The sequence below is a fragment of the Bos javanicus genome, chromosome 25, assembly GCF_032452875.1.
Source record: "Bos javanicus breed banteng chromosome 25, ARS-OSU_banteng_1.0, whole genome shotgun sequence".
Lineage (NCBI taxonomy): Eukaryota > Metazoa > Chordata > Mammalia > Artiodactyla > Bovidae > Bos > Bos javanicus.
Window position 1 is genome coordinate 1322253 of NC_083892.1, and position 20155 is coordinate 1342407.

The 20155-nt window shown below is 50.1% G+C and overlaps 1 protein-coding gene across 17 annotated transcripts in view; it reads left to right on the top strand.

The window, feature by feature from the left end:
- Window positions 1-1181: 1181 nt before the first annotated feature.
- MAPK8IP3 (mitogen-activated protein kinase 8 interacting protein 3) overlaps window positions 1182-20155 on the top strand; it is a 44247-nt gene continuing 25273 nt past the window's right edge. For 12 of the 17 annotated variants that reach the window (XM_061400718.1, XM_061400720.1, XM_061400725.1 and 9 more), the window contains exons 1-3: window positions 1183-1669; window positions 14264-14384; window positions 19971-20041. In XM_061400718.1, coding sequence (XP_061256702.1) covers window positions 1352-1669; window positions 14264-14384; window positions 19971-20041 — 510 coding nt within the window. In that variant the 5' untranslated portion in view covers window positions 1183-1351. Of the gene's footprint in view, window positions 1670-14263; window positions 14385-19970; window positions 20042-20155 lie in introns of all 17 variants that reach the window. The other 5 variants (XM_061400722.1, XM_061400724.1, XM_061400719.1 and 2 more) reach the window with 2 other exon arrangements.

Genomic DNA, 20155 nt, shown 5'->3' on the forward strand with positions numbered 1-20155 from the left:
GAGATGATACTAAACTCCTTTCATGGTCTTTCTAATGTTCCCAGTAGGTTGGTAATTGTTTTAGGCTCAGTTTTCCAGTTGGCCAGGATCAAACCCCAGGCAGGCTGAATGTGAGACTGAAAGCTCCAGCCTTTACTGAGTGGGGCGGGTGAGCATCCATACAGCAAGGGGAAGAATGTGAACAGTATTTAGGGCATGACCCAGAGGAACTTTCATGGGTGCAATCAGGTTAGTGGACTTCACTTTGAAGCACTGCATCAGGAAGGACAGGGATAAAAAGCATTTCTGTTGGCACTCAGCTGCCACTCATGGGTTTTTGATCAGGATTCACACCGTCTGTGTGGTCCCCAAAGCTGAAAGTGTATGTCTTGGGTTCACGGTCTCATGTCAGTGGAACAAAATGGAAATCAAGTGGCTAAAAGTGGAAGAAATAAGGGCCTATAAAAACTGGTAGAATTAGTCAAACAGGACAAATGGAAACTTAACCGTTGAGGGACTTCCTGCCATCACTGCAGGGGGCACAAGTGCCATCCCTGGTCGGGGGAACTAAGAAGATCCCATGTGTCCCGCACCTCCCCAAAATCGCTGAAATTAAAAACCTGGTGTAGGAGTTAGGTTACACAGCTCAAGTGAAACTGGGAAATAAGTTACACAGTATCAGGACACAGAAGTGAACTAAATGAGATTTCGTTACTGGATTTAGGATGAGCCGTCAACTTGCGGAGGGAACACGGGAGGGCGCGGGCACTGGGGAGGGAGTTGGGAAAGCCTACTCAGGAGCACGCACTGCGGTGCAGTGAAGGTCCACTGCTACCAGGCCGGCACCGCGGGCACCTCAGGGGAGGGAGGGGCGCGCGAGGATACCGCCCATTTCTTTGTAGGCAAGGGTGGACACACGGACGCTCGCTAAGTTCCTAAATCGTACAGGGTCATTTATATATACTCTTCGGAGAGACGCCGTCACTTTATAAAAGTCCACTCCGGCGGCACGGGCGATAGCGCCTCGGACACGCGTGACAGGAAGCGGTCCCTGCCCCGCTCGACTGAGCTTCCGGCCCGGGGACGGGTTTCCTTCTACGTCACGGCCCCTGCGACCCCTAGCGGCTCAGCGCCGCGGGGCTCCAGCGGGCTCCGCCCCCTCAGTCTGGCGGGCGGGACTTCCGGGCGGCGGGACTTCCGGCAGCTGAGTGACGGGCGCAGCATCAGCATCAGCATCAGCGGCGGCGGCTGAGCCCTGAGGCGACAGCGGCTGCGGCGGCGGCGACGGGCCGCGGCCTCCGGACCACAAGCAGCCGGGGCGGGCGGGCGCGCCGGCGGACAGCGGGCCGCGCTGGCGGCTGCGGTGGCCACGATGATGGAGATCCAGATGGACGAGGGCGGCGGCGTGGTCGTCTACCAGGACGACTACTGCTCGGGCTCGGTGATGTCGGAGCGGGTGTCGGGCCTGGCGGGCTCCATCTACCGCGAGTTCGAGCGCCTCATCCACTGCTACGACGAGGAGGTGGTCAAGGAGCTGATGCCTCTCGTGGTGAACGTTCTCGAGAACCTCGACTCGGTGCTCAGCGAGAACCAGGAGCACGAGGTGGAGCTGGAGCTGCTGCGCGAGGACAACGAGCAGCTGCTCACCCAGTACGAGCGGGAGAAGTCGCTGCGCAAGCAGGCCGAGGAGGTGCGTGGGCCGGCCGCGCCGGGGCCCCGCCCGGGGACCCCCGCCCCGCCCCGCCCGGGGACCCGCCCTCAGCCCCGGCCCTGCGCGGGCCCTAGCTCCCGCCCCGCCCAGCCCACCAGTGCCCCCGAGCCCCGAGCCCGACCCGGGTGAGCCCTACCTGGGGGTGAGCCCAACCCCTGGATGAGCCCGACCCCGGGATGAGCCCGACGGGGGAGTGAGCCTGACCCGGGGGTGAGCCCTGGTTCCCCTTTCCTCTTGGCAGGCTGCTCCAGCTGGGAGCCCCAGCCCTGAATCACCTGGCTTCCCTGGGGGACCTTGCAACCTAAACCTTCCCTGGCCTCCTTTATATCCCCCTCACATTGCAGACGCCAGTTCGTTTTGCTTTTGTGTGTTTTGCGCAAACATGTTCTAGACCGCAGTTACTACTTCTGGTTTGCTGCAATTCTAAACCCTTCCAGGAATGGGATTTATGGTCTTAGGGTTCTGCGGCCAGAAGAGGTGTTGTCGGATCTTTTCTGTGCCTTTCTGACCCAGTGTTTTGAGGGTCGGTGACTTGGGTGAATTTGGTGACTGACGTAAATACATAACCAAAGCCATGGTTAGATTGCTCTTCTTGCATCAGATGAAAGACTCCAGGTTTCTGGAGGTGAGTGCTCTGTTCTGTGGTTTCCTCCTTTGGGAAGATGGTCAGCTTATGTGGGAAAGGCTGAGAAATTTCACTGTGGCTTCTGAGAAGATAAAAGTAGAATTTTGAAGTATTCAGTCGTCTTCTCGGATACCTCCATAGCCTGGAGCTCACTTATTTGTGAACCCATTAGAAGAGTCATGCATTGCAGGGAACATCTCTTACCTTCGTTCATTCACTGTGAAATCTTTAGCCCCATTGGCAGAGCCAGGTGGATTCGGGGGCCCGGGTCCTCCTTCCTGCTTTTCGCCTGTGACCTTGTCCATGTTGCCTGCCCCTCTTCCGGATTTTGATTTTCCATCAGTCATATGAGTTGGCTGCCCTGGGTGATCTCTAAGCCCTGAGGTTCTGATGTTCCAGGCACTAGGTGATGCTCTTTGACTTATGAATAGGAAGTTTCTTATTAAATGAGTTAAATTTCTTTTTAATTAATTTGGGCTAACTTTTTTTATTTTAGTATTGAAATGGAAGATTGCTTCAATATCTTGGTGTTTTCTTAAGGCAGGACAGCTTATGTCCTTTCCGTTTGGTTTAAAGCATGTTTATAAAATTCCACCATGCCTTGTGTTGTCCCTACTTACGGTGGCTTATTTTGTTCCGGGGTTTTCCATCCTCTGTCAAAAGGAGGTTGCCTATTGATAAGGGTGCCAGGCTCCACCAAAACTGATTTAGGACTCTCGACTTAAGGGGGTGCAAGAGCTTGTGGAATTCTAGAGTTCAGAGTGGCCCTAGGCATTTACTGGGAAACGAACTGGCCCCGACTGGGGGTGGGCCAAGGTCACATGGCTAGAAGAACCAGGCCAGGACCCAGTCTGCCCTCACCCCTGACTTCCTTCCATGTCATGCTGCTGTGGGAGGGCAGAGAGCTGCACCCCCAGGCTGGAGCGCTGGGGATCCCCTCGACAACCAGGGCCAGTGGCTGCCTCGTGCTGGGCAGCACCGCCCACTCCTCTAACTGCTCTCAGCCGCCATTTGATGCCTCACTGAGATTCTGAGTAGGTTTGTTTTCTTTCGTCCTGTATCTGTGTGGTCAATGTAGTGGACGAGAAGAAACTCAAAGGAGAAAGATGGACAACCTTCAGGTTGAGAATCCTAACGTTCTAGCCTAAGAATTAGCTCTGTGTGGATGAGGCCTCTGCTCTGCTGTGCTCAGTTCAAGTGTAGCCATGACGAGAGTGCTTCTGGCCTTCCCGCTGCCGCCTGGTGCTCGCGCGGCCTGGGGAGAGTGTCCTGGAGGCCGAGCCCCACCCCCGCCCCCACCATTAAGAGCTGCTGAGCAGAGCCACAGAGCGTATGAGCGCTTGGCTGGTGGGCAAGCAGGCTGTGACCTGATGCTTATAATGTGCCCTTGGAGAGACCTCATGTGAGGTTACAACCAAGAAAAGGGCCAGGGACTTCCCTGATGGTCCAGTGATTGGGACTTGGCTTTCCAGTGCAGGGGGCATGGGTTTGATCCCTGGTTGGGGGGCTAAAATCCCACATGCCTAGGTGCTAAGAAACAGGGACGTAGAGCAGACAATATTGTAACAAATTCAAAAGATCATCCACTTCAAAAAATCTTTAAACGAAAGGCGGGGGGCAAACTCTGTGACCATTTTTGCACTTGAGCTCATTTACTAAATCCAGCAGACAGAAAAGACATGGTGGCCTGGCTTCTTTTTGCAGGCGGGGCCTGAGAGCAGAGATGAGGGCCTGAGACCCGGGAGCTGGCCCAGCCCCGGCTGCAGGCGTGTGTGTGATGCAGAGTGGCTCCTGCTCTGGGGTCACCCTGCTCAGGAAGGCTTAGTCAGAGCTGGGTAACCTGAGCCGCTGCAGCCTTCCAAGCACTCGGAATCTGCAGAGTTAGAGGGAGCCTGGAGCAGGGCAGATAGCCCTGACCCGCACTTCTTGACCGTAAAAGCCGCAGTGAGAGGTGGCGAGTATGTTCTTGTCCCCAGGAGGCTCATCCATGGGAGTGACGGTAGCTAGAGACATTGGAGCCTGGGAGGGGGCCAAACAGAGTCTGCAGGTGCTGGGGTGCCAGCCTCGCCTCTGAGAGCCACACGCCTTGCAGACCATCTCCCCCTTTCTGGCTGCCCTGGCCACATGGCAGCCCCTGTAAAGCCAGTTGGTTGCCAGAGGTGGCACATTGCTTTCATCTCAAGTGCCAAGTCCCATGATTAGCTGTTGTTTGCCTGGAGAATTGTGGCAAGGCCGATCTAGCCGAGTCAGGGAAGAGCACCTTGATGGGGTTGCCTCCGCTGGCCAGCCTGGGGCGCCTCGATCTCTGACCATGAGGGTTTTGTCCTTGTCATCAGGGCCAGCGAGTCCCTCTCAGACCTGCAGGGCTAAATGGATGCTGCTGGCTTCTGAAACCTCTACAGAGACTTTAAAAATGCTGAAGCTGCGTCCTATACAACGTGTTTAAAACCCACTGAGTTCTTTCTCAATGGGAAAGAAGGTTGGAAACGGGCATTTGATCAAGACGGCCGGGAGTGAATGGGCGGTCCAGGCCGCACTGCCCACGGCAGCCCCAGGGAGGTTCGGGCCGAGGCCGTGTTGGCTCTGATCCTGGGCAGCGCAGGGCTCAAGCGCCGGCTCATAGGAGGGCAAGTGTCCGAGAGACAAGGTGTGGGTTTCTTAGCCTTCCTCTGCCTGAAAATCTCCTTGGCCCTAAAGAAACTACTACTGACGCGTCCCCTCCTCCTTGTCAGCGACTCCAGTGCGGTGAGATGGGGCTGTGGGTGTTTGCTCAGCGTTTATAAGCTAGACAGTTTATTTCTATCCAAAACTGTGTCGAATCGCCTTGTGCAAAAGTAAGGCTTTCCACTGAGAGTTATTTGTACAGCATGAGGCTGGAGGGGGCAGAAGCCATCATCCTACTCTACAGTGAGAGGCTCACTTGGCATTTTCCGTAAGTGAATTAATATACCGAATCAGGAGGTCTTCTTCCTACATGCCACGTTACAGACAGTAGACTCACCCCTGCTTGGACAGGTGTGCAGTTTCTTCTTCTGCCATGTTGTCGTAAAACAGTTTTGTTTTTGTTTTTTTTTTTTCTTAGCTTTTCTTAGAGGAAGCTATTAAGATTTGGTGCCTGGATCTGCCTTGCATGGTCGCCTCTAAATATTGGTCCATTAGAGCTCTACAGTCACACCAGACTCTCCCTAAACATGGAAACAAGCAGGCCCCGCAGGGCAGAGAGTCTCTGCTTCCTGCTCAACCAGGGGCAGTGCCCTTCTGGTCCTTCCTGCTCCAAGGTCGGGTCCCACAGAGATGCCAACTGCCTGTGCGTGTGCTCCTGAGGCAGGAGTGTGGCTCTCCTCTGCCCCTGCCCCGTGCTGAGCTCTCTGGTTCCTGGAGGGCAAAGCCGCTGTCTCTGGTTTTCAGCCATCCATCCATCGTCTGTCTGACACAGCTCTGCGTGAGGACAGAAATTTCTATTGTGTTGTATCCACACAGGACCACACACTTCACGTGTGGCTCAGGCTCCTGAGGATAAGTTTCTATTATTTTTATGTAATTTAAATTAATTTAAGTGTAAATAGCCACACGTGGCTGAACCGGGGAACTGGGCAGTGCAGCCGTGGATGGTGTGGCTCAGTCCTGTAAGGGCAGGCAGGAAATGATTCTGTGACTTGTTTCATAGCCTCCGGTAAGAAAAGAAGGGACTTAAAAGGGGGAGTGTTTTTCCTTCAGTGAACATGTTCTGCAAAGAGAGGAGACCCCAAAGTGTAGCAGGTTTTGAAACAGGAGAACAGAAGAAAATATTAAGGAGGAAAAAAAAAGGGAATTCTAGCTTTTTAGGAAACAGCAGAGAGGTGATGAAATTCTCGGGAGGCTGAGGAGAGGTCTGGAGGGAATTCCCAGCACCTCGAAAGCAGCTGTGCGCACGGCTCCCGGTTAGACCATGGAGCCCGGCCTTCTGTTCTGTTTTTTGTGAGGTCAGAGCACTAAACTGTAATGTTTGAAGTGTGCAGTTTGGTGACTTTTGACACATCTACACCTGAGAAACCATGCTTACAGTCAAGATGACGCTGACCTTCACTGTTCCCAGAGTTTCCTGCGCCCCTGCCCCCAGGGTCTCTCCCCGCTCCCCCCTCCCCAGGTGACCGGGGCTGCTCTCTGTCGCTGTAGCTTGATGTGCACTTTCCAGAACTTTGTTCAAACGGAATCCCGCAGTATGTGTTCTTGTCTGGACAGGCTTCTCTCATGGGCGAAACGACGTGAGGTTCACCCGGGTTGTGGTCCTCCTTTAATCCATCCCGTCCTTGCCGAGTGCAGCCCGCTATGGGGTGTCAATAAGTCCCCTCTGGAAGACGGGCAGGAGAACTGGGCGGTTAGAATGCGCTAGTAGCTGGTGGGGTGTCCCAGGAAAGCATCCCTGTCACTGGGACAGGGAAGGCTCACTCCCCATGGAAGGAAACATTCGCCAACACCCAGAGCTGTGGAGTCATAAGTCAGTGACCTTGTCCGAGCCCCTCATGGTCGAGAGATTTGGGAAGCACCAGGTTCGGCAGAACGCAGCTCCAGTGGTGGTTCATTAGACAGGGTCAGGGTGCTTGGATTCTGATCTTCAGCAGCGGTGGGCTCCCGGCCCTGCCTCTGCTCCAGCACCGTGGGGGCCCTGCTTCTGCTCAGCTGCAGCTGGGGCTCCTGCCCCCTGCCCCCGCGTGGCCCCTTACAGCCCCCTCCCCCAGCAAACTGGACCCAGATCCAGGCGGGTCCCCCTGTGTGAGGCCTCGGGCTTGCAGTGTGTGCTTCCGGACACAAGACCCCGTCCTTCGGTCTCTCCTGTTGGGCTGAGTGAGAGGGAGGTAAAAGCCGAGCAGGTTAGGAAATTGAAGTTTGTGTAAACTGCTCAGAACGCTTCAGAGAACGCAACCTACTGGATAGGAACTTCCCCCAGGGAAGTTTCTCCCAGGTCCAGACACTTAGTTTTAATCTTATCTTCCTTTTCGTTTCCTTCCTCTGGTACCAACCATGTCATATATAGTAAAGAAATGTAATATGGATTTCAACATGCAAAGTATATATTAGTATTTAACATAAAATACTTAAATAAATATTAATGTATTAAAGTGTGTAGATTTTACACACACACATCTTTCCTGTCTGTCTTACCAGCTCTTGAAAATCGGTGTGAATTAAACCAATGCCGTTTGTTGGGGTTTCTCTCAGGCAGATGCTGATCCAGTGGTCCCTTTAACCTCAATGAAGAATCTTTGCTTTTTCTGAAATGAATCCAACCTAGTGCTTGGGTTCCTTTCCACTGTCCTGATAGCAGGGTGCATGCGTGCTAAGTCATTTCAGTCGTGTCCAACTCTGTGCGACCCTATGGGCTGTAGCCCGCCAAACTCCTCTGTCCATAACTCCTCTGTCCATGGGATTATCCTGGCAAGAATACTGGAATGGGTTGCCATGCCCTCTGCCAGGGATCCGACCCAGGGATCAAATCTGTGTCTCTCATGTCTCCCGCATTAGCAGGCAGGTTCTTTTCCACTGGCGCCGCCTGAGAGGCCCAGCCTGATCACAGACACTTGTCTGAAGCTTGAATGCGGACATGCCCTCCCTCCCTCTCCCACCTGCCCACACTGCACTGTAGACTAAACGGTAGCAGTCGAGGGATATGGGAAGAAAGCTGGGAAAAACCTCCGAGGTGTGAGGTCTCACAAGTTCATCACGTCGGTGAGCGCCCGGTAAACACTCGATTGTGACAGAAGTCACCGACAGCAGCTGGGCACTAACCGTCGTCTGGAGAGGGGTCTCCCCGGGCACAGAGCCTGCACTGCTCTGCCTGCCTCAGATCAGACACCCCAGAAGAGGCTTTTTCTTTTAGAAATGCACTGTGCACCTCACCCTCAGGAAGGAATTATGTGCAAAAGAACAAAATCTTTGATTCCTGTTGAGTATATTTCAGTTCAACCAGAATTGAATTATCTCCTGTGTGTGACCCTGGCCTAAAGGACATATATAAGAGGGAAGGATTGGAGTTAACGTCTTAATTTACTTTGCCTTTAAGTAAAATAACCTCGGTTGTGAACGTTACCAGAATTCTAATGACTGTGCTACCAGGAGTGATTGCCTAGTGACCTCTCTTACTTGGACTTGGGGTTGCTGGCTTCTGTTGCCTTAATTTTGTATTTGACACAAGCAGTCAGTTTACTCCTTAAGTTGGATTTTATGTATAGACTGGGAAGAATGCTCTCGATCAATGGGACACTGAGAAAAGCCGCCTTGATTCCTGGATTTTACGAGAGCCCACATCTCAGGTTACTTCAGTGTGTACCTTGAAATTCACCAAAAAGTAAATTCCAAAAGCTAAAGCTGAATTTAATTTCAAAACAGAGCCTTTTTTTTTAGTGGGAGGGAGGGGAAAGTATATCTTAGAAACAAAACCTGCAGAGGGGACCGTGTGGTAAACTGGTATTTAGATGTGGGAATCAGGGGTTTCCCAGCTCAGCGTTCCGGTTAAGTCACCCTGATGCCTTTTCCTCAACTGTCAGTTGTTCGTCATTGCTCTTCAGGAGCAAAAGATTTCTTGTGAGATGACTTTGAACCTCTGTGTGTTCTAGGCGCTAAGTGACACTTGGAATAGCCTTGGTTGAACAGATGACATTTCCAAAGAACCTCAGATCTGTGGTGCGTGTAATTGACACATCATTGGTGTGTGTCTTTTTCACTTGGCTGTGGCCAAGCCTTCTGGGGGTGTCCCAAGGACATACCACGTGCGAACCATGTCTCAGACAAGAGATTCATTCTGTTTCACCATCCAGCACCAGGCCGACCCACTCAACCCAAATGCTGTCAATTAAAACTTTTATTCCTTTCATTCCCATTTGTATTGGATACATTTGCCATATTCAATAACAATGGAAAAATGTTTAGCTTTCTTATGGAAGACTTCTTTATAGAACTAACTTACCCTGTGCCCCACTCCTGAAAACTCTTGACTCTCTTAAATCTTAAGCAAATGATCTAGGACTTCCCAGATGGTCCAGTGGCTAAGACTCCGAGCTCTCAATGCAGGGGGCCTGGGTTCGATTCCTGCCTAGGGAACTAGACTCCGAATGCTGCAACTAAAGATCCTGTGTGCTGCAACTAACCCAGTTCTGCCAAATAAATAAATGTTTTTTAAAAATAAAGTAAATGATCTGTAAATACAAATACTTTCTGCTTCCTTGAAAACATCTACTGGATCTTTGTGACCTTAACCCAGTTAAAAGAGTTCCCTCCTGACCCCTCGCCCCGCCTCCCCCAGCTGCTACCTCCTTGCCTCACTTCACCCCCTAGCCTCCAAGCCCCGGCTTCATTCCACCAATCGCTTCTCGTTTGTCTTACTTCATCCCAAGTCTAGCCCTAAGGATTGCTTACACAAAGCAAAGATTCAATAGCTGCTCCAAGAGACTTCCCTGGTGGTCCAATGGCTAAGACCCCCGCTCCCAGTGCAGGGGCCCAGGCTCGATCCCCCGTCAGGGAACCAGATGCCACAACCAAAGATCCTGAATGCCGTAATGAAGATCAAAGAGCCCGTGTGCCACACCCAGCGCAGCCAAATAAATAAAAATCAGTGTTTTAAAAATCAGTAAACTAAATAAAGAAAATGGTCTCTAAATAAAGTATGTTCTGCTTCCTTGAGAACACCTATTGCACTTTTTGTGACTTTGACCCAGTTAGTAGAGTTCCCTCCTAACCCCTCTCCCCGCCTCCCCCAGCTCATTTTGGAGAACTGTGATTTTCAACCATTTTTCCGCACTCACTTCACCACCAGCCTCGAAGCCCCTACTTTCTCCCATCAGCTGCGCCTCACTTGTCCAGGGATTCTTACTTCATCCCAAGTCTCACCCCGAGCGGTTCCTCATTCAAAGCGAAGACCCAGTACCTGTTTAGTCTTGGCCAGGCACTAGTCCTTCACATTATTTATCCCTCATAATATTTGATGAAGGTGACGTTGAATCTTCCATTTCAGTTAAAGAGCTAGCTTGCCTCTTCATTAACTAAAATTACTGTAGTGATGTTGTAAGAGTCTTTTCAGGAGAAGAAAGAGGACATCTTTCAAGCTTAGAGCAGCGTGTTGTGTGTGTGATGCTTCCGTGGGCGCAGAGCCCCTGAGGTGCCCTTAGTCAGCTCTAGGCTGACCCCCGAGGCAGCAGGCAAGGAATGGCTCCCCCACAAGCGCCAGGTGCGGTGGTTGCCGCCCCGCCAAGGGCCTTCAGCGTCCCAGCACTGGTCCAGCCCGGCAGAGAGGCCGAGGGCTGGCCCTCTAGTTGGCGGAGGTCCCTCGTGAGTTTCTTGGGGCTTCTCATTCATCTGGGGAGATGCTGCCACCCGATGGTGATCACGAAGCGATGAGCTGATTCATGGCGTGACCAGGCTTCTGGGGACTGTCACCAGCATTGGATTTTTTTTTTCCTCAAGTATTTTGTTTTAAATCAAGAGTTATTCAGTTAAACACTTGCTGAGATTCCCTGGTAGCTGGTAAACAACACAGGAGACCCCGGTTCTATTCCTGGGTCAGGGAGAGCCCCTGGAGAAGGGATAGGCCACCCACTCCAGTATTCTTGGGCTTCCCTGGTGGCTCAGCTGGTAAAGAATCCGCCCACAATGCCAGAGACCTGGGTTCAATCCCTGGGTTGGGAAGATCCCCTGGAGAAGGGAAAGGCTACCCACCTCAGTATTCTGGCCTGGGTCACAGAGTCGATGTGACTGAGCAACTTTCACTCACTCATCAACTTTTCAGGCAAGAATACTAGAGCAGGTGGCCATTTCTTCCTCCGGAGGATCTTCCTGACCCAGGAATGGTACCTGTGTCTCTGGTGTGGCCTGCACTGGCAGTGCCACCCGTGGGCCGAGGAGTCTGGCAGGCTGCAGTGCATGGGGTCGCGAGAGTCAGGCGCGACTCAGCGACTAACCCACCGCCAGCACCACCTGGGCAGCCGCTCTCTTGGACTTAGTGACCACCTATCAGGACGGATTTAGAAGCATCTCACTGACCCCCTTAATCTTTCTCTTATGTTGCCTTTTGCTTCAAAATCGTTTTAGCTGACTGTCAACTATGAGATGCAGGTAACAAGATGAGATACAGGTGGGAATCGTAGAGAAATGGTTGGCACCACAGAGTGCTCTTCTTTGTGTAAAACCTTGGTGTTCCAGCTTGGACGCGGGCCCGGGCTTGGTTTACAGGGAGGGAGAATTTCGCTCTTCCCGCCTCCCGCCTTCCTTCTGCCCCATCGCACCTCTTTTCACTGGCTCAGGATGAGATTTCCCTTCCTCCCAAGTCCAGCCTTGAGCATTTTGTCGTGAAAAACAATCCTGAGGACCGAAGAACAGATGCTTCCTGGCAGGCAAAATGCTGATTCAAAAAAATGCGTGCTTAGTCACTTCAGTTATGTCCAACTCGAAAAATAAACAAGTAAATGCAAGGACTTCCTGGTGGTCCGGTGGCTAAAACTCTCCTCCCAGTGCAGGGTCCCAGGTTCCACCCCTGGTCAGGGAATTACATCCCACATGCTGCAATTAAGATCGAAGATCCCTCGATTATCCAAATGAGATGCAGCACAACCAAATCAATAAGTATATAAATAAATAAATCAGTGATTGAGGAGGACTTTCCATTTAATCAAGAAGGATCTGCAAGTGGGAATAAATAAAGTTCTGATAAGGAAGACTGAAGAAGTGGACTGTATATCAGCCATTAAAAGACCCTGTAACACTACAAGTTTAAGGAAACCTTTGGTTACTGGATCAGATATAGACTGAAATAGTCTTAGAATCTAGCAGATGACAAAGGTAGCCCTCAAAGCCATGAAGAAAGGGTAAATTATTAAGTAAATAGTGCAGAAGTAAGTCAACTTCTATATTGCACACAAAGTACATCCTGGGAAAATACTTGTGGCATACAAGACAAATTCTTGAATGGATCTAATAAGTCCTTACAAATTGTTAAGAAAAGTAAGAACCTGTAGCAGAAAACTGGACAAAGGACATAATGAGCTGTGGACAGGGAGCCTGGCGGGCTACAGTCCATGGGGTGGCAAGAGTCAGACACGACTAAGCGACTAAACCACCAGCAGAGCAACCTAAAAGTCCAACAAGAGGCAATGCTAGTTGAGTAGACTCTGCCCTGCACACACAAGCCCTCAGGGAACATGCATACAGCTGTCAGAAGTGGGAAGTGTAGAATACCACTCTTAGAGTGGAAAGACATTCAAGCGAGGGAGTGGGTCAGATCCAGATACCATGTACAAAATGACGGCACGTCCAACACAAAGTCTGGAAGAGTGTCACCCAGTTTTATCTGACACTCTCTGGATGCTAGAATTTGGTTTTGTTGTTTAATCATTGATAGCACAGCAGAACTGTCTCTTTTTTTTTTTTTTTAAGTTCACTTAACACTGTCATAAGATTTTTCTATAAAAATATATGTTTAGATCACTTTTTAGTAATAGGAATTAAAATTACCCAATTAAAAATTTTCTTTACCAGTCAGGTAACAGCATGTCTGTTCTTCATATGCTGGTCATGACCACAGTCATTCAAAACCGCTCATTTTAGTTTTTCGTGCAGCTACACCATTTGTGTGCGTTTTCATGGCAGCGGGTTATATATTCTTCATCATTTATTTTACTTAAGTTGCGTGTGATGTCATCAGGGCAGATTTTCCTTCTCCTTTCCCTGGTCCTGCCCTCTTTGTCACTGCTCTGGGTGAGGCATCCCTCAGGCAGGAGCCCCAGTGCTTTTCAGCACAAAGACCTCTGCAAAGCTGCTTCGGGGAGAAGCGTCTCTGGGGCCCGAGTGGGGCTGAGGGGCTGAGTGCAGGTGTTATGGGAAATACAGCTGTGGCTGACATGAATTCATCAACTCCCCAGATGCCTGAAACCTGGAACCCACAAGCCGCTTCACATTCCCATCCCCTGAAGCCTCTTGACATCCTCAGAACCCAGCTGACGTGTATGCTTCCTACAAATGAAATTTGTTACTAATATTTCTATTTCCCAGGCAGTACAATCGAGGTTTTAACAGCTCCCATCAGGGCTGTGGCCGGGCTGTGTGTCCTGGAGGCCCCCACCTGGTCCATCCCTCGGGAACCAGAGCCCGCCTTCACCCCAGGCTGTCAGAGTTAAGCTCGGTCTCCTCCTAAGAACATTTAGGATTTTCTTTTCCTTTGTGAACTGCTTTCTTCTCACTTGATCTGGTAATAATCTTGCTCAGAAAATTACCACATAAGGTGCAGATTCCAAATCCAGACCAACAGCCCCCATCCCTGTTTTTAAAAGAATCAGAGCAGCACTGTGCGTTGCTAATTATTCTACGAATGACGGCATCCTGAGCTGAGCGGTGACCGAGATACACGTTAGGAGGGCAGTACGCCCGTTCTCTTTTAGATGCTCAGGGTTCAGTCTTTTCCACAGCTACGTCATTTGTGGGGCTCAGTGTCAAAGTGGAAATGCAGGCCTCTTAAAAACTATTAAGAGGGACTTCCCTGATGGTTCAGGGGCTAAGACTCCGTGCTCCCAATGCAGGGGGCCCCTGTTTGATCCCTGGTCAGGGAACTAGATCTCACGTGCCGCAATTAAAGATCTTGCATGCCACAAATAAGACTCAGTGCAGCCAAATAAATAATTAGTTTTTAAAAAATAAAAAATAAAAACTATTAAGAATTTCGAGATTAAAGTGAGTGTGTGGGCTCTTCCAGCTTCAGGGCCCCGAGTGACTTCCCAGGCAGCTGGTCAGAAGGCCGTGGTGTCCACTCTTGGGGAGCTGTCTGGCCCTCCTCTCCCCCAGGGCTGCCGTGGGCAGTGGACAGAAGGGAAGGGGCTCGGCTGGGAGGCCCACATTCTGATTCCAAGCCCTTGCCCTTCTGAGGGGCCGATGTCATCTGGCCCGCCCACATTTACGACACCTGCTGTTTCTCTTCCTTGCACGTATAGAAATTTATCGAGTTTGAAGATGCCTTGGAACAAGAGAAGAAAGAGCTGCAAATCCAGGTGGAACACTACGAATTCCAGACCCGCCAGCTGGAACTGAAGGCCAAAAACTATGCAGATCAGAGTAAGTCGGAGCCAGAGGGAGGAACGGTTCCTGACCGCACTTGGCCTCAGCCCTGCCCCAGCGCGGAGGCAGGCTGAGCGATGAGGGCCACGTTTCATCTTCATTGTCATTTATTTGTTTTCTCTCTTTACACGGCTCTGTGTGTCTGTCAATGGCCTCAATTCCCCTGTGGAAATAAATAAAGTACATAAATAAGGCCCCTCTGATGACAGAGCACGTTTGCTCAATGCTGCACTTTGGCCTGAAATGCACAGTCTCTGTGTGGCCTTTTAGGACAGGCTCCCCAGCTGTGGTTTGGGGCTCCCACGAGTGCTCCTGGGGAGCAGGTGTTCCTCCGTGACCCCAAAGGGGATGCCCTTGTAGGGACAGTTCCTGGGGAAGGTTTGGCCCAGAAGGCTGCTTACGGGAACACCCTCTCCCTTGCAAAGAGAGGCAAGGAAAGCATTTTGTTTTTAATAAAAAATATTATTTTAGCTTTAGAAGACATTGTTTAAACAATACTGTCAGGGACTTCCCCGGTGGTCCACTGGCTAAGACTCTGAGCTCCCAGTGCAGGGGACCCGGCTTGGATCCCTGACCAGGGAACTAGATCCCGCATGCCGCACCTAACACCCAGCACAGCCAAATAAGCAAATATTAAGGAAAAAAAGAAACTATACTGTCAAAGTTATAAGGACCCCTGTAATTTCAGGTTTCTGTGATAGAGGTTTGGATGGCCTCGTTTGCTGCCTTATCTCACTACCTTGATAACAGGTGCCTTCATTCCTCTGAAAAGTTCAGTTCAGTTCAGTTCAGTAGCTCAGTCGTGTCCAACTCTTTGGACATGCCAGGCCTCCCTGTCCATCACCAACCCCCGGAGTTTACCCAAACGCATGTCCATCGAGTCAGTGATGCCATCCAGCCATCTCATCCTCTGTCCCCTTCTCCCCCTACCCCCAATCCCTCCCAGCATCAGAGTCTTTTCCAACGAGTCAACTCTTTGCATGAGGTGGCCAAAGTATTGGAGTTTCAGCTTCAGCATCAGCCCTTCCAATGAACACCCAGGACTGATCTCCTTTGGAATGGACTGGTTGGATCTCCTTGCAGTCCAAGGGACTCTCTCAAGAGTCTTCTCCAACACCACAGTTCAAAAGCATCAATTCTTTGGTGCTCAGCTTTCTTCACAGTCCAACTCTCACATCCATATATGACCACTGGAAAAACCATAGCCTTGACTAGACGGACCTTTGTTGGCAAAGTAATGTCTCTGCTTTTGAATATGCTACCTAGGTTGGTCATAACTTTCCTTCCAAGGAGTAAGTGTCTTTTAATTTCATGCCTGCAATCAACATCTGCAGTGAAGCCAAAAAAAATAAAGTCTGACTCTATTTCCACTGTTTCCCCATCTATTTCCCATGAAGTGATGGAACCGGATGCCATGATCTTAGTTTTCTGAATGTTGAGCTTTAAGCCAACTTTTTCACTCTTCTCTTTCACTTTCATCAAGAGGCTTTTGAGTTCCTCTTCACTCTCTGCCATAAGGGTTGTGTCATCTGCATATCTAAAGTTACTGATATTTCTCCCGGCAATCTTGATTCCAGCTTCTGCTTCTTCCAGTCCAGCGTTTCTCATAATGTACTCTGCATATAATTTAAATAAGCAGGGTGACAATATACAGCCTTGACGTCCTCCTTTTCCTATTTGGAACCAGTCTGTTGTTCCATGTCCAGTTCTAACTGTTGCTTCCTGACCTGCATATAGGTTTCTCAAGAGGCAGGTCAGGTGGTCTGGTATTCCCATCTCTTCCAGAATTTTCCACAGTTTATTGTGATCCACACAGTCAAAGGCTTTGGCATAGTCAATAAAGCAGAAATAGATGTTTTTCTGGAACTCTCTTGCTTTTTTGATGGTCCAATGGATGTTGGCAATTTGATCTCTGGTTCCTCTGCCTTTTCTAAAACCAGCTTGAACATCTGGAAGTTCGCAGCTCACATACTGCTGAAGCCTGGCTTGGAGAATTTTGAGCATTACTTTACTAGCATGTGAGATGAGTGCAATTGTGTGGTAGTTTGAGCATTCTTTGGCATTGCCTTTCTTTGGGATTGTAATGAAAACTGACCTTTTCCAGTCCTGTGGCCACTGCTGAATTTTCCAAATTTGCTGGCATATTGAGTGCAGCACTTTCACAGCATCATCTTTCAGGATTTGAAAGAGCTCAACTGGAATTCCATCACCTCCACTAGCTTTGTTCGTAGTGATACTTTCTAAGGCCCACTTGACTTCACATTCCAGGATGTCTGGCTCTAGGTGAGTGATCACACCACCATGATTATCTGGGTCGTAAAGATCTTTTTTGTACAGTTCTTCCATGTGTTCTTGCTACCTCTTCTTAATATCTTTTGCTTCTGTTAGGTCCATATCATTTCCGTCCTTTATCAAGCCCATCTTTGCATGAAATGTTCCCTTGGTATCTCTAATTTTCTTGAAGAGATCTCTAGTCTTTCCCATTCTGTTGCTTTCCTCTATTTCTTTGCATTGATCATGGAGGAAGGCTTTCTTATCTCTCCTTGCTATTCTTTGGAACTCTGCATTCAAATGGGAATATCTCCTTTTCTCCTTTGCTTTTCGCTTCTCTTCTTTTCACAGCTATTTGTAAGTTCCCCTCAGACAGCCGTTTTGCTTTTTTGCATTTCTTTTCCATGGGGATGGTCTTGATCCCTGTCTCCTGTACAATGTCACGAACCTCCGTCCATAGTCCATTGGGCACTCTATCTATCAGATCTAGGCCCTTAAATCTATTTCTCACTTCCACTGTATAATCATAAGGGATTTGATTTAGGTCATACCTGAATGGTCTAGTGGTTTTCCCTACTTTGTTCAACTTAAGTCTGAATTTGGCAATAAGGAATTCATGATCTGAGCCACAGTCAGCTCCCGGTCTTGTTTTTGCTGACTGTGTAGAGCTTCTCCATCTGTGGCTGCAAAGAATATAATCAATCTGATTTCGGTGTTGACCATCTGATGATGTCCATGTGTAGAGTCTTCTCTTGTGTTGTTGGAAGAGGGTGTTTGCTATGACCGGTGCGTTTTCTTAGCAAAACTCTATTAGCCTTTGCCCTGCTTCATTCCGTACTCCAAGGCCAAATTTGCCTGTTGCTCCAGGTGTTTCTTGACTTTCTACTTTTGCATTCCAGTCCCCTATAATGAAAAGGACATCTTTTTGGGGTGTTAGTTCTACAAGGTCTTGTAGGTCTTCACAGAGCCATTCAACTTCAGCTTCTTCAGCATTACTGGTTGGGGCATAGGCTTGGATTACCGTGATATTGAATGGTTTGAAGGAAACAAACAGAGATCATTCTGTCGTTTTTGAGATTGCATCCAAGTACTGCATTTCGGACTCTTGTTGACCATGATGGCTACTCCATTTCTTCTAAGGGATTCCTGCCCACAGTAGTAGATGCAATGGTCGTCTGAGTTAAATTCACCCATTCCAGTCCATCTTATTTCCCTGATTCCTAGAATGTCAATGTTCACTCGCCATTTCCTGTTTGACCACTTCCAATTTGCCTTGATTCATGGACCTAAGATTCCATGTTCCTATGCAATATTGCTCTTTACAGCATCGGACCTTGCTTCTATCACCAGTCACATCCACAACTGGGTATTGTTTTTGCTTTGGCTCCATCCCTTCATTCTTTCTGAAGTTGTTTCTCCACTGATCTCCAGTAGCATATTGGACACCTACTGACCTGGAGAGTTCCTCTTTCAGTATCCTATCATTTTGCCTTTTCATACTGTTCATGGGGTTCTCAAGGCAAGAATACTGAAGTGGTTTGCCATTCCCTTCTCCAATGGACCACATTCTGTCCACTGTCCACATTCTGAAAAGTTAAGATGAAATAAAAACAAAAGAGGTTGGTGATTGGATCTATCATATCCCAGACCAAGACATGAAGGCCATTTGCTGAAGCCAATACCCCACAGGTGCTGTAGGTGAGTGTGTAGGTGACCCACGCCCATGGCAATGCACACACACTCAGGCATATAGACACAGACATACACACACACACATGCAGACACAGACACACACATAGACGCAGACACACACATAGACACACACAGACACAGACAGACAGACACATAGTCACAGACACACAGACACATAGACACACAGACATACACACACACACATGCAGACACAGATACACACATAGACGCAGACACACACATAGACACAGACACACACAGACACAGATACAGACAGACAGACACATAGTCACAGACACACAGACACATAGACACATAGACACACAGACATACACACACACACATGCAGACACAGACACACACATAGACGCAGACACACACATAGACAAAGACACACACAGACACAGATACAGACAGACAGACACATAGTCACGGTGAGTGCAGACAAAGACACACACACATGCAGACACAGACACACACACAGACACACACACACACACATGCAGAGAGAAACATACACATAGACACAGACAGACACACACACACATAAACACAGACACAGACAGACATATAGTCACACACACACGGACACACAGACACACACACACACACACAGAGACATGTAGACAGACAACACACACACACACAGATAGAGTCAAACACACAGACACAGACAGACACACACACACGTCTTTGCAGGATGAGAACAAGCAGGGGCCCGTTTCAGTTTGGCATAGATCCACCCTTTCTATAACTCCACAGAATCCTTCACACTCCCTTTGCTTAGAATACTTTCACATATGAAACCTTTTCATCTTTTCTCGGAGAAGGAAATGGCAACCCACTCCGGTACTCTTGCCTGGAGAGTTCCACGGACAGAGGAGCCATGCGGGCTACAGTCCATGGGGTTGCAAAGAGTCAGACATGACTGAGCGCACAGGACATCTTTTCTTAGAAGGAAAACACATATAAGCTCCAAAGCACACTTTGAATTTTCCATTTGGTCAGCGCCGGGGGTCAGGATCGTGGAAAGGGCACGGCTGCCCCGTGCCCCATCCCGTGCTCTGCGCAGAGTTCTGCTGGGCTGTGGCTGGAACGAAGGCCCAGGGGCACAAGGTGTCTGAGGCCCGGTGGCCCTGGGGTGGCCCTCCAGGTGGTCCGGGCACTCACAGAGCATGCAGGGGGCCATCCCAGTGCCTCAGCCCAGAGATGGCATGGTCATGACCCCGTCTCTCCAGCCCCAGGTCCAAGTGAGGGACACGGTGTGTTCCACCCTGTTTTGGACTTTCTTCTCTTGAACGTGTGTCAGAGGCTGCTTACTTCCGAATTCAGCCTCTGTCCATGAGCCATCCGCTCACTTCCTGTCCACACTCGACACAACTCAGCACGCCCGTGGGTTCCTCCCGCACCTGGGAGCTGCCTGCTGACTGAGGCCCGAGCAAGTCTCCCCCACTGGCCCTCTCGGAGCCCGCCTGCTCGTGTCCCCAGGGCAGCTGCCGCGGGCGAGGCCGCCCCTGGGCTCAGGGCACTGGGCTTGGGTTTGTCTGCAGCCCTCCAACCCCAGCAGGCCAGCCCGGAGCAGGCCGTGACCTGGAGAGGTGGGTGGCTTGTGTCTTCCAGTTTCCCGGCTGGAGGAGCGGGAGTCAGAGATGAAGAAGGAGTATAACGCGCTGCACCAGCGGCACACGGAGGTGGGTACTGCCCGGCCCGGCCGCCTTCTGTCTTCTCGCGGGGCCCCTGCCAAACCAGCGAGCTGTGGCCCCCACGTGACCGACGCCCGGTCACTACGCTCTGCCTCCTCCTCT